Genomic DNA, 15,154 nt, shown 5'->3' on the forward strand with positions numbered 1-15,154 from the left:
TTTGTTTCAACAGCTCTGCAAAGGCAGAAAAATTTGCCCCGTGTTGCCTTCAAAACCAAACAGCTACTTCCTACTCCAGCTACCAAAGGAGGTAATAAGCTTATAGCCTCTTACAAGCTCCAGCTAAATGCACCATTTTCTTCTTTCTGTTTGAACTTCTGCAATTGAAGTAATGCCTCTACAAACTGCAAAGAAAGACATTTATTGGGTAATGTTAATGATGCAGGCTATTCTTGCACAGATACTAAATTTTACAGATACTGGCTATCAAGTCCTTCCCTCGTGTTTCTAAACCTTGGAATGTAGAAAGCTGTTAAGATTCATTAAAAGTATTGCTGTAGGCTAGCAGAAAATTCTGTTTTCTTCTTAATTGATAATATAATCACCATCATGTCTGAATTCCATCATCTTATATTCTGGTTTAGAACCAGGCTTGAATTTTGATTAGGTTGAGACACAATCTACCAACTGCTTCTGCTCTGTAATCGTGTGTGAGTGAGGTTTTGAGCAATGTCTAGTGGATGGTATTGAGATTTTGAATTCAGGACAATAAAATTGCTATTTTATTAACTGTCCTGAAATGACTGAATATTTTAAAGATTATTCCTACCTTGAAATAACCTCCCTTACAGTTTTGTCAAGAATAATTAGTCATAGTGAGCAAAATTCACTTGGTGAGCTCTAAGACAATCAATAAGTTCATTCTGATTCCCCATTCATTTATTTGACAGTAACTGGTTAAGCATATTGGTACATTTCTAAGCCTGCCTAATACACATTCATTTTTATAGAATCTTTGCTTAATTGCTCTTTCAACCAGCCATGTTTTTATGCTTGTTTGGGACAGCTGGACAAAATTTTTCAATCTGGAGATATTAGATACTTAAAAAAAATTAACAACTTCTTTTGGTTGAGGATTGAACTGTTAGATTAAGCATATTATTAATTTATTGTGTGATACTGAAATTCAGGTTTTTGAGGGTTTGTATAAAATGTGTACACTCTTAAAACATGTATATCATACTCAAGTTCATAATGCATAGTTTCTAAACAAGGCTTTGTAAACATTTCCCTAATAGTTAACATTGAAAGAGTTTTATGATCAGTATCTGTGAAATAGCTTGAAAATACCCAGCTGATGAACTTACTTGATCAAGAGTGCATACCTCAGCAAGAGGCTGATTGTTTACTGATTTTCAACCATGCTGCCGTCTTCAAACTGGAATGTGCCTACCTTACAGACTTCTTACACCATGATACTTTGTCCTTGAGGATGACATTATGGGGCAAGATATAAGAACCAAAGTATTATCTAGAGGCTATGGGCTACATCGTAAGTGGAATTTTAGTATAGGAGAAGCCTGCCTGCATTAATAACATGCAGAGAGCAGACACAGAATACTTCATCCCAAATGGTGACCAGTCCCTAGGTATATATAATGAAGTAGTGAGCCTATAGTTTTCATTTGTGGGCCAATATATAAACATTTTGCTGCTACCACATACAAATTCGTGATAGAATGGTGAATTGGGGAACACATTTTACTTCTGGTGGTCACACAAGAATTCAGTAAGAATCTGAGAGAAGATATGGCAAAACATCTTGATGTTAATATGAACATGGTTACATTTCTTTTTTGAGAAGGTTGTTTGTAACATCATAATGGGCTCAGGTTACCTGTGCTTAACTAGAGATCACCAAGCATGCTTTCCTTCTGTGTACATGGTGATTAGACAGTTGTTGCAGTTATGGAAGATATGCTTCAGCCAATGTAGTTCTAGGACTAGTGACACCACAAATGTCTTCTATTCTTTTTTATGAATCTAAATAAGAAAGGGGATTGATTTGTTCAAAGTAGTCCTGCCAGGAAAGAAAGAGAAACTTTCAAGATTAAAGAAAATATTTTATTTATTTTTGCTCAAATCTTGCTAAATCTGAAATGTTTAGTTCATCATTGATAGATATTTTGAACAAATTAAGGGAAGTTAGTATGAAAATTCCATCATGAGCCTAGAGTCTGGTTGTAGCTTGGCTGTTTTGTAATTCATCAAAAAATCACAATTTTCCTGATAAGGTTCACTGTGGACATGGTTTTGGGCAACTGAAGTAATACAAAAGTACAAGTATTTCAGCCTCTGAAGTTCTGCTCCTCATATTTTATCAATAGGCAGCTTCCGTGGATGATATACCAAAGCATATAAAATGTCAAGGCATGCTATTTTGCTAAGGGGATTTTCTTTTAGATTCTGTTTCAGTTTTATCCATTTTGCCATTATCCTTAACCCTCTCATATTATCACCATCATCGTTATTATTCTAATCCTGCTTTTTGCTGTAATATGAATTTACAGTGACTTAGAAAAAATGCAAAAAGTGAAATTAAGCAGTTCAACTGACAATAAAATGGTTCCCACACAACAGCTCAAATTATTAATTAGTAAGGCAGTAGTTCTCAAGCTGAGTGATGTGTGAGACTGCATTTATAAAACAAAAATTATTTGAGAAGCTATAGAGTAAGATCAAAAACCCCAAATACTGTTCTTCAAATCGTGGTTTACTTAGTGCTGCTTTGCGAGCAATGCTGATCATAAAATGTAAGTAGTAATCATAGAAGCTGCTTGGTGTTTGGATTTTCACTTTCCATACTCCCCAATACACACACACAATCTAAGATTTTCAGTGAAGAATATAATTTTTTCCTGATGACCAAACAACAAGGGACAGTTATTTAGGGTTCAGAGACACATAAGAGAGGCAAAGATAAAAATAAACCCCTTGCCAAGAAGGTCAAAATGTGTAAAGATAAGCCTGGAGCTACATGTTTTGACACCAGAAGTGTAGGTCAAGCTAAACATTTCCAAAAATAACAGCATGTTTTGTGCTGTAATGTTTTCCTATATCTGATCATTGCAAAAAACTAAATGTGTAAATGTGCTGTGCATGATAACTATAGCAGCTGGTCCCAACTAGAGATGGGCTCACTCTCTATTGTTAGTGTGATCTTTAATATAGAGTCTTTTTTATATAAAATTACTTACTGATGTTGCCTGTCTCATGGTCAGACAATGAACAAGAGGGACTTTTTTTCTGTCCTCAGCATCAGGATTTTTGCAGGATTCCCCTGATTGCCCAGACAGACACACCAAAACCAAAAACCAACTGCTTTGCACACGCTGCAACAATAGCTGGTTTCCATGACTTGTGTTGAACATCGTGTGATTCTGTTCTTGATGCCAATTAAAACTTGATATTCCTAGTCAAGTTATGTTTGAGGAGACTTCTTTGTGTTCCTGTCTGCATGACTGCATGTATTAAGAGGTACTTTGTGTATAGGGTAAACCTTGAAAGTTCAGAACTGATGTGAACTGCATATGATAGCTTGTGGAAAGAGTTTATTAGAGGCTCTAAAGTCTAGGAAAGCTTAGGAATGTCCTTTGTGAAACTTGAGGACAGAAATATAGAGTAAGAAAAGGCTCTTCTGAATAGAGACAAGGCTTTGGGGCATGCAAATATCTGTTAATGTTTATCCTAATTATTTTTCTTGTTTTTGTCTTGAATTAACCTAATTTTATATATTAACATGTGTTCTGTGATAGACTCAGCTATTGAAGTCAAGAAATAGAAAGAATGAGTTGTTGGTCATTTATAAGGCATCAGCACATCTTTGCTTACATCTATCATTCCCATTTGAGTCCAGTCATTTTCTCTTTAGAATGATTCATGAGTAGATAACATATCAACGTGGTTCTTCATTTAACAATAGCAGCCCTAGATCAACAGCTCGCTGGTGATTCCCTTAGAAAATGCTACATATCTGAAAAATTATTACTGTGAGGGGATGTAGAAGTAATAATTTTATATCACGTGGAAATAGTACAGTTTGGATTGCTTACTATACTTAAATCTGCATTTCTTTGCAAGAAGTTTTAATCCCCTTTCCTCCATATATCAGGCTGTTGCTCAATACTCTGTGTGGTTTACATTTACAAAGAGCTAACTAGTTGGGACAAGGTTGCTCAAGATATTTTCTGTACATTTCTTATTTTCTGAATGCAAAAACTTTTTTGCGGGGGTGCAACTACCACCATATTCTTATACTGAGGTAATTGGCTCTAAAAGGGGACAGTGTAGATATACAGAAGCTCTCTCTGAAAGTGTGGGTATTAGTAGTTATTTTATGAGTAAAAGGCTTCTGTATGGAATGGGATTAACTAGACAGTCTATTAATAATGACATCAGGCTGATCATAGTTTGGAGTGCAAACAAAGACATCCTTTTTAAGCCACATGCTTCCTTTTGTAAAGGCCTTTTTGTTACAGTAAAATCACAGCTGCGTGCAGTATGTCGTCAGCGTAATATAGTGGAAACTGAAGTATTGTACACAGTTTGGATATGTATCTCTATTCCTAGAATATCCTGGATTATCTCAATAGGAAGGACAATGGATTTGTGAGGTGTTTTCCATTTCATTTTAGAGGCTGCTTGAACCTATAGGAATATTTTAAAAAATCATCTTTATTCATGAAGTTCATGAATAAAATTACTGCATACTTCAAAAATATTTCCCTGTGCTATGTTAGAACTGCATTTCTTATTTTGTTACACATTCTTTTAAAATTTGCAGTTATATGCAGGATTCTCATGCATTTCACTTCTACTGAACACCAGGCCCAGTCAGTTTCTTCTGGCTGCAGCTATATGAACTGGATCTCATAAAAGGGTGGTGACTTGTATCTTCTGTTTGATTACAGTCTTCTCTGGGGTACTTCTAATGAAGAAATATTTGTTATACTTTAATGCCTTGTATTTAGAGGCCTTATATCTAGATATTTAGTGCTGCAATAACATATATATGCACCACTTATATTATGAATTCAGAAAAGAATTCATAATATAAGCATTACTTCCAGCTAATAAACTTAAATGTAAAAAAACCCTACAGTGTACTATAAAAAGTATAGCTAAATTTACCTTATTAACTTAGAAATAAATATAAGAGTAAAAGTTTGTCTTCCTATCATCATTTCACAACTTAAAAGGTAATAGCAATAGTTCAAGAATACAAAACAGTTGAATACATTTGATTTTTGTATTAAGTATTAATGTGTTACATGGAGATGCTGTAGATAGAGTGGCAGGAAGGTAGGAGGAGGTTCATTTGTTCATGATGTAATTGCATATGTCAATGGAGCGGGGAGCGGCAATTCCTCCTTCCTCTAGCAGCCTACCCAGGCATCCCCAGTCTATTATGGAGGGTTGGGGACACTCTGGAGCAGATTGGACAGGGGTTCAAGGGGTTGTAGGAGGAAGGATGCATCCTGTATTATTTACTTTGTACATACCCACATTTTTTTGATGTGATGAAAAGGATCCTCCTCAGTGTCCGTAAACAGTATCATGGGGAGTGCTTTAAACTGTAGTAGGCGACCTCAAAAATAAACTGCTTACTAAAGTGCATGTAGCAGGTGTTTACAGAATGAACCAGAGCTAGAAGTAAGTATTTGTCTAAGTGGCCTAGACAATTTTTCAAATTTTATTGAAAATCTCTTTCCATAAAAAACACTGAAAACCTGACTGATAACAGTCACCAATGAAAACCTGGTTAGCTGTTGACAATGCTTAAACAAAAAATGGGCACAAGATTATTTGTCAATTTGGGATACACATTTATTTTTCTTCTGTCACACATCAAGTTGCTAATTACTTATAGTAAGATGTTGTAAGCAGTTAGCAGATTTCTTTCCCAGAATAGGTTTAAAAGCATTAACTTGAACCTGCAGTATATTGCAATTGCCTTTCAGGTCGTCTTTTTTTAAGCTGAGCTACCTTGTTGCTCTGCCAGTTAATACTGACTGTTTTGTTTTGCTGATTTTCCAGTTCCTTCTCCCAGTAAATTCCGCTCCCCAGCAGCACCATCTCCTCTGGCTTTGAGACAGCCGGTAAAAGCATTTAGTAACCATGGACCTAGCTCTGCTGCTTCAGAAGCCGTCCAGCTTCCACACAGTAGCTCTTCACCAGGGCCTTTAGCAGCTCCTAGTTCAGTCTCTCCAAGCCCAGCCAGCAGCATCAACAGTGCTACACTTACAAGACCTGCAGGGACAACAGGGATGAGGAGTGGTTTGCCAAGACCTAGTGCCTCCTCCACTGGGGGCATACCAGTGCCTCGTAGCAAACTTGCACAGCCTGTTCGCAGGTGAGTCTGCCACTTTCTATTGAAGCATTCTTATTGTAGAAAAATGCATTTATGCCCTCACCCCAAGCACGGTAAGTTCAGATGTTCTATTTCCAAATTCAGGGGAGTGTACTTGCCATTATGTAGTCAAATATCAGCACTCTTATACAATGAGGAGGCATTGTTAGACTCTCTGTGGAAATGTTAAGGTTCGTACAAGTACAATCTTATGAAAACCAGGCAGGGGAAGGCCCATGAAATAGCCCTGTAAAGATTCAGTGACACACATTGTTGAGAGACAAAGAGCGGCAGGGGGACTGATAACAAAGTGAAGAGGGAGTAGAATGGATGACTGGAAAAGGGGGAGGGAGGAAGAGTCAGATAAAAGGAGTAAGGAGGCTAGAGAGAACAACCTTATTGTCTGGATAAGTCAATTTCTATTGTATATTGAGGCAATTGTTAATTGAACCCAAAATCAGAAGTGAGAGATACCCATAGCAATCAACTGAAACATCAAAGAGTTTTGTATAGCTGAAATTGAGCACAAGTGTCTCTACTTCACCTCCCACAATCTCATGTTGCAAAAAATTCAGTTTGCCTTAATGGCCCTCTGTATTCCTCCCAGGCCAAATTAAGTATTTAGTAATAATAGATTCCTTCTGCTTTATTGACTTGCATAAAGCATGCATTAAGTGCTTTACTTCATTTTTCAGAATTCAAAAATGAAAGGTACAGTCAACAGAGAGGTAGTAGAATTATTTATAGAGTTCTAGATCTGAGATTCTGCAGTCTTGGAGCTGAGACTCCTGAGCCCCTGTCCTGCTCTCTTCACAGCTGCTGTGGAAAGAACCATGCCAGCTGCCCCACCCCTCCTAAGGTTGCAACTGTTCCCTCAAAGGGCGGGGGGAAGGAATGGGGAGCGGAGAAGCCTGGGGCAGAAGACTTAAACCACTTCGAATCATCCTCCAAGTTCCCTTTCCTTCCCTACCACTTTAAGGTAGATGGTTAAAATAGCCTTTAGGGTAAAATACCTGGGATGAGGCATGGTGGTAGTGGAGTGACTGAGGCTTATGTGCATCACGTGCATGGAGCATAGGGCTGTACCCTTAATATATTGCTTTTGCAATAAAATCCAATGCAGAACAGAAATCCCTGTCTTGTCTTTTGCTTTTTTCAGTTTACTCAGGTACAGGCTCAGGTAACATGTGGACACTAGGATACACTGCAACATGTTGTGTAGTCCTGCTTGCCCTATGTTTTTCTGACATTCAGTTATTACTGTCAGACTTTATGTATATAAAAGGGTATCACTCGTGCACAAGGAAGAGGTATCAGTAGGCTTGGGAAAACTGCAAGGTTTGCAAAGGTACAACAGATCTTAAGGAACAAATATATGATGGAGGAATGCTCAAAACAGACAAGTGAAAACCAAGCATATTCAGTGGCTGTGCAATGCTAACTGAGTCAAGAGGGAATGGCGTAGCATGGATGGAGAGTGACACACTGAAAGTATTCCATACTACAACATTTTGTTGTTCTCATCTGTTGACTTCTTAAAAGAATACCATCGGGTACAGGTTGAGAATATGTACCTCAGTGTCTTAAGTTGCATCCTTTCTAAATTAATCTCCATTTGAAATTTGAACAATTGACAAAGCTGTTCTCTGGTTTGCAAGTGCTATTTGCATTTCTGAGGGGGAGCTTCTGAACAAAAGACTGTCTAAATAACACCAGTGTGGTTATTTAAATGCTTTGTTTTAGAAACTTCAGCTGGAAGAAAATATTTGGCAAATGTCAAATGCCATCGACAGTAAGAATCAGGAAATTTTTATAATATGCCATAACCACTCAATCCTAATAATAAGCTGGCACTAAATATTACATTTTATACTTGATAGTATGTGGGGAAAGGTAAATGGTATGCTTGAGTGTAGGACATTTTAGTAAATCTTTTAGCAAATAGCTAACCAAGTCTTTTTTTTTCCTTAGACAACTATGACAAGAACTTGTCCTAGGCTAGGGAGTATTAAATGTCCTGAATTTTGCAGGATGGAGAACTGTAGAATGCCTCTGTGAGATTAAGAGCAGAAACACCAAATAGCTTTCCACAAAGCTTTGTATCACAGCAAGCAGTTTATCAGGAGCTATGTGCCAAAGGAAATGCTTTACCCTCAGGTTACCAGAAACTCATTTAAATTGGTTAGACAGGTTAATGGCATGAAAGGTCTGTCAGGTTACTCTGGGCAATGGTTTGGCCACATGGAAACGTTCTCTAAATGCTCTGAATTTAATACAGCTTTGTATAAAGGCTGTTTGTAGTGTTTATTGAGGGAGTTTCTGAATGGAGAATCAGCAGAGTAATTCCTAGTGCCTCTAAGCCATGTTCAGTATTTAACATCAGAGAGGTACTGATTTTCAGATGAAGGGACTTGGCCTTCTTTTTGCAGGCTATTAGAATACAGTGTGTGTATCCTTATACAGTGGTACCTCAGCTCATGAACGCCTCAGTTCATGACCAAATTGAGTCGCGAACAGAAATTTAGGAAAAAATTTTCCTCAGGTTGCGAACTCTGCATCAGGTGACAATCGTGGGCGCTCTTGGGGTGGGGAGACAGGCAGGATCATGGTCATGCTCGGCGGGGGGAGATGGCCGTGGTCATGCCTGTCTCCCCCCCGAGCGTGCCCACAAGTGTGCCCGTCCCGTCCCCCCGAGTGTGCCTGCAATCGTGCCTGCCTTCCCTGTGATTAAAAAAAATATTTACAGAATGGATTAACCTTCTTTACATTGAACCTTATGGGGAAATTTGACTTGGCTCATGACCAATTTGGGTTGCCACCAAAGTCATGGAACGGATTAAGTTCGTGAGCCAAGGTACCACTGTATACTGTATTGTATTGAAAAGATTGCTAAGATGATGTTAATGAAAAATACTTCACATGCATTCTGCCTAAATTATCTTAAAAAAGGATTCTGCCTATTTGGAAACAGCTGCTTCTAAGTAAGTAGTACTAGAGGGTCATGAGAAAAAGGAACAGCTAAGGTTGTTTTGTAGTATACAGTTGCCTTTAGGTAAATAGATTGCTTTACCACAATTTATACTAAATAGATTGTAGTACCACTAAATTTACGAAGTATTTTATTATTTTCTTCAAGACCACCAGATACCTTTCACATGCAAACTTTTTATGCCATTCTTTTTTATTTCAAGATAGCTTGCAGAAGCATAGAAATCTCAGTAGAACATGCCTTTTGGATGAGCTTTTATTTTATTGTTAGAACTAAATTTTGATGCTGGATTAAGAGAGAAGTCTTGGAGCAGTCCTTTCAGTAAGAAGCTGGTTTTGAATGAAAAGGGAATCAGGCAGTGCCTTAAAAGCCTTTCTTGTTTGGTCAGCTCTAGACCCATCTAGTCCAGATTCCTGTTTTCAACAGTGGTCAGCAGGATTTATCTGAAATTCTTAAACGACTTAAATGTTGATATTGTTTAATTGCTTGAAGTGCCATCTTCAACTAATATTTTATTGATAATACAGCCAATGAACTAATTTTAATTTTAAAGAAACATTTGTATGTGTATATTTTCTTATGCTTGAAAACTCATACGGATAAATTGTATCCATTTCAGAACACTGCCAGCTCCAAAAACGTATAGCAATGTGAAAGATGAGAGCTGGAAGGACGGCTGCTACTAAACTGCAAAACTACGTTGCTCAGCAGGTATTCCTTCACCAAGCTAAACCGACAGATCAATATGCAGACTGATCAGACAAGACTTTGGGGGGTTTTGTAAATCCCCAAACTTCTCTGTCCTTAATTAGCACAAGCTGGCAGAGATTATAAAACAGCACTTTAATGACATCAACATCAGATACTTGGTGATCACTCAAATCACTTTTACATGAATCACTTTTCACCTCTGGAGCTTCTGCCCCAGCCCCCCGCTCTTCCTAAAATTGTTATAAATGCTCACAGGGATACAATAGCCAACATTTGGGCAAACACCTAAAAATGCCAAAGAAATATTCTATTTGAAAAAGCAGCATGTAAACTTGTAAGCTGATACTTTCCAAAAACATCATACATGACTTGATTGATTTAAGGAACAAGGAATTTTTGGATATGTAAACATTCAATATATTAATCAAAGCAAAAAATGGAGTTCAAAGTGCTACTGTGCTAGTGAGATTGTTTTAAACAATTGTGGAAGATTTGGATTGAAAAATTGTTGAGTCATGTTAGAACAATTGTCTTTGTACTCCCACTAAGAATGGTAGGAAAGCTATATCATTTTTATATATTGTTTAAACAGTCTGGATCCAATAGGTTCCCCAAATTTGGGTGGGATAGCTAGCATCCTTTTATGTTGACTTGACATATCTGGTTTGTGTTATTTAACTTTGCCAAAAGGGCTTTGTGTCAGTTGTACAATCTTTCTAAACTAACAGTTCCTGGCTCAGGAATAGATGGCCTTTGCTATCTCAGCCACATTTTAAACACACAGCTCATACTATTTTGAGAAGTCATTTTTAGAGCAAGTTTCCTTGAAAAGGAAAGAGTATCCATTAAATCACACCACAGTGCTTACAGCCTGGAACTCAACTGAACATGCCTATAGTTAACATGAAGAAAAGACAACTATGCACTTGTAACCTAGAGATTCTAAGGAAATGAGTTGTACTGTTGATACCAAATGATATATTCATGTGGGTAATGTTTTATGGTATGAGGGAGTCTTCTTTATCCTTTTTTAAAAAACTGATTCATTTCCTAACTTTGTTTTTAACTGTAAATACTTCTGCTGAAGTCATTGCCCATGTTAGTATTTTAACAATGTACTTTGCCTTACACTTGTATTTTACATTGTTGGTAAGAGATTAAAACAAAAACAAAAAACCTGCCACATATGTTTACAAGGTATTTAATTCCTCTAGTGACTGTCAGACTAACCAATACTTATTGTTTTTGCCTATCCTTGTTGGCAGGGTACCCTACCCAGCAGAAAAGTACTACTATTATCACCCAAAGCCCACCCCCCTCCTTTTTAGTTTGTGCTACATTGGAAGACTGAAGGTGTGTTACGTGAAGACAACAGGTTGGGAGCATTCATTGGCAAGGAAAATCCCTTTGTAGGGGATGAGAGAGCAGTCTCTTACTATGGCATGTGGCTGTGAATATGCAGCACTTGCAAAGTATGTAATGAGAAAAGAAGCTAGTCAGGATACCCTTACTTTAATAACTGAAGAATCCAACAAATTGTGTTGGAATGTGTAGTAGGTTGCCTTTTAACCTCATTCATGCCTGCCTCTTAAAATACGCTTTCTGAATATGCTTGCAGCAAAGGGTAAATGATTTTGGAATTAGAGTCCTTAAATTTTTAGCTAGCCTTCATAGCTTAGTGGATTAAAAGCCATGCAGTTTTTACTTGAATTGGAAAAGAGAGTAAGACAAGATAGGACCAGATATTGGCTTCTGTAATTTCATAACCTATCAGTAACCTTTTATTGATTAGAAGAGGGGCCTTTCCCAGGACCATGTTCTAGTCATGGGATTCCTGCTGTAGGAATCTTTAGGATGCTGATCCTTAAGGAGACACCATAGGGTCTTTGATGCATGAGTCAGCTGCCAAGAAAGACACGGCCACATGTGCCACTTTCTCATTCTCAGTATAACCAGGTCTTAGAAGGTGATATGTACAGAAATCTTGCCCACACTCCATTTTTATATAGTGGAATGCTCACACTGCTATGAATCACAAGTACAGTGTGGGAAGTGGCACCACTTTAATTATAAATGTTACTAATAAACATTTCTCCTGATCTTTACATCCAGTTAGATCAAAATTTACTGATCTGGTTTGTCTTCCAAAATCAATGTAGCCAATAAAAAAAATGGAGGCCAGGTTAAACAGAGCTGTGTTTACTGTGTGTCCAGCACTATTTATATTGCTATTTAAAATCTGAGGTACCCAAAAAGTTTGGGTAAATCTACCTAACCTCTTAAAAAAAAGCTTGGCTTTAATGAAGTGGATATTGCAGTCTTCAAAAGTCAAGAAATAACAATTTGTGCTTTTGTTACAAAAAATTAATTGATTTTGCTTTTTCAGAAATTCAGATGTTGCCTTTTTTAATCAAGCTACATCACCGTATTTTACAAACTACTGTTTTTATATAGTCCGGCTATTTAATCACTTGGAAGGTATATTAGGTTCTGGAAACATCCTGCTGCTACATCGTAGTAAACATTCTGCAAATACAAATTCCTGAAAGATGAAAACTGCCAGTTTACTAGGGGAGACTTTGTGCATTACCAGTTTATTTGATTATCAGGACTAGGACTTTCTGTGTTTAGAGGTTTGGGTATTTTGAAGAAGTGTGGAAACATGAATTTGATAAACTAGTGCCTATGATTTACTTAATTTATGTTTGATAATAGTTGTAAGGGTTTTATGAATGTGGATTATTTTTTTGTGCCAACAGGTCAGAATTGTTGTATGTATGTAGGCAGAAAGAAAGGAGTTCTGCTTCCAAAGTTATTTAATTTTTTCCTCAGTGTTTGAATGTTTTTGTAAATGTTAATAAAAAAGTGTATAAAAAAAGAAAATATAAATATTCTTACCACAGCTTTCTCTGACTCCTTTTTAAAAAATCATTTGACATTTCTTGAGACAAATTAAAATACCCTGGACATTAACATTCTTTAGAAGTGGAACTTGTTACCTGATATCAGGTGCAGAAGCAATGAACCTGATTTTTAAAAAATTGGTGTCTACCTCCATCATGAAGGGATTAATCCCTCTCCTTATCCATCACTCCTGTTCCCTCTCTCCCTGCTAGGAAGAGACTGCAGGGAGATAACTTGTGCAAATCGGGGGCATTTAGCACCCCTCATCCCCATGACCTCTTGCTCTTGCTCCTACACCAGCACCACCACCACACATGTACTATATATGATTAAGGAGTACCTGCATTTCAAGATACGGGTTTGCCAGCATCCCATTCCCAGGGTTCCTTTTCTATACACAGCTGTGGGGCAATGCCATCTGCAATAAGATTGGAATAGATCATCATTTAAAGATATGGCTGCCCTCACATCTAGTTTCAAATCTGTAACAAGCAATAACAAGTGTTGTTTTGATTATGGGGTACATGAACATTATTTACAGTGGAGTGATAATTAAAAAAATTGGGGAGGGACACATACTGGAGGAAATGAAAAATGTTATTTGGTACTCTGTACTAATCTAAAGTCAGTTTGGACTTTTAGGAATCTAAAGAACATATGTCATTTGGTTTGTGCATAAAATTAAAAATTTTAAAAATCCAGTAAATTTGTAACTATTATATGAATAATTTAAGGAATAATTTAATGTACCAAACATGACATTATGAGCAAACAAAATTAAATGGAATATGTTTTGGGTTCCTGATTTGCATCCAGACAGGGAGGGAACTTCAGCAAATAGTAAAACATCTGAATCATCCTAGAAGCAAGAAGTAGGAAGAACTGGAGGCAAAAGAAGGCTGGTGTACTTTTATCCAATTCTGTTTGTAAGGAATTGGTTGGGATGGAGTCTTGGAGAAACTACTAACTTGGAATGGATGATAGGACAACCCATGGTGGGTTGTCACCCTGATTTGATACAGAGTGGCTTGCCATGATGTCTGAACCTGGTATTGTTTCCTCAGCATGGTTTGTTAACCAAGCATATGCCACTCTGAAACTGTCTGGCTTATTGGCCATTCAAGGTAGATTGTTTTTAGAGAAACTTGTGATCTGTAAATGTGGAAGAATGGCTTGTGCATGACTTGCCACAATGGATTACAGAGCCACCTGTGAAGAACAGCAAAAAAAAAAAAAAAGCGTCTCCTCACTATCTTCCTAGCACCTCTTCCCTTGCCATCTGCACCTACAACTATATATACATTTACACACACACACACGTGTGTATATGTGTGTGTGTGTGTGTGTGTGTGTGTATATACTATATATATACATGTGTATATATATACTATATATGCATATACATACTATATATAGTGTGTATATATATATACACACATGTATATACTATATATACATACACACACACACACATATATATATATATATATATATATAAATATATATATAAATCCAACTATATATACATTTGTGCAAATCTCTCCAGAGATTTGCAGAGATTTAGTGAAAAAATGCACCAAAACCCTTCTAGTTTGAGCTCAGTTGCTTTCATTAGCAGAGCAGGTTGCTGATATTGTGCTGCAAAGATCCATGGAACATGTGCCTGGAGGGAAACATGGCACAGCCACCTGCAGAGGATTGAACTGTCTTGTCGGGAGTTACGGGATTAGCAATTGAACAACCAATCCACTATGACTCATTTTGGAGGGAGGCTTATTGTGACAGGTAAACTAGCCCTTAGCTTGTGAAGATGTACTTAACTATTAGATATGGTAACCAAACAGATTTAATTCAAGAACCTTTAAACAATCCCAATCTATTGTTTGAAGACAGAGAAAGACTATTCTTTAATTCACCTTAATATCTTAATCTTTGTTCATTTAAAAATTATTTTCTGGTGCTGATGTTAGTCTAATGCTTATACAATAATAACCAGAACACCAAGTTACTTTTAGATACAGAAACACAGCTGTGATAGCCCCACCTTATATTGCCTGAAATGGCAGTGAAAGAATAACTGTCTCTTACATGTGGAATTTAAAACTAAATTCACTGATCCCAACAGCACCCAGCCAGAACAAACTCAGAAAGGAAGGGCTCTATGCAAGAAAACCCAAACTACCAAGAATGCACATTGGCTTCCCATGCTTCAATATGGTGACTCTAGTCACAGATTGGGAGATTATGTCTTGGAGGGTCTCTAAAGGCCTATTAACAAAAGATAAAATAGATATTACAAGGAATGGAAGAAATAAGTTTGCTGAGTTCATTAAAGTATCAAAACATTCTCACCACCCTAA

The 15,154-nt window shown here is 37.1% G+C and overlaps 1 protein-coding gene across 3 annotated transcripts in view; it reads left to right on the forward strand.

The window, feature by feature from the left end:
• The window catches only part of SLAIN2 (SLAIN motif family member 2), a 51,674-nt gene extending 38,880 nt beyond the window's left edge, over positions 1-12,794 (forward strand). For 2 of the 3 annotated variants that reach the window (XM_044418477.1, XM_044418476.1), the window contains 2 exons: positions 5,878-6,193; positions 9,799-12,794. In XM_044418477.1, the coding sequence (XP_044274412.1) occupies positions 5,878-6,193; positions 9,799-9,865 (383 nt within the window). In that variant the 3' untranslated portion in view covers positions 9,866-12,794. Of the gene's footprint in view, positions 1-13; positions 92-5,877; positions 6,194-9,798 lie in introns of all 3 variants that reach the window. The other variant, XM_044418475.1, reaches the window with a different exon arrangement.
• The last annotated feature ends 2,360 nt before the right edge of the window (positions 12,795-15,154 follow it).

This window comes from Varanus komodoensis, unplaced genomic scaffold (genome assembly GCF_004798865.1).
Source record: "Varanus komodoensis strain SLA01 unplaced genomic scaffold, ASM479886v1 scaffold9, whole genome shotgun sequence".
NCBI lineage: Eukaryota > Metazoa > Chordata > Lepidosauria > Squamata > Varanidae > Varanus > Varanus komodoensis.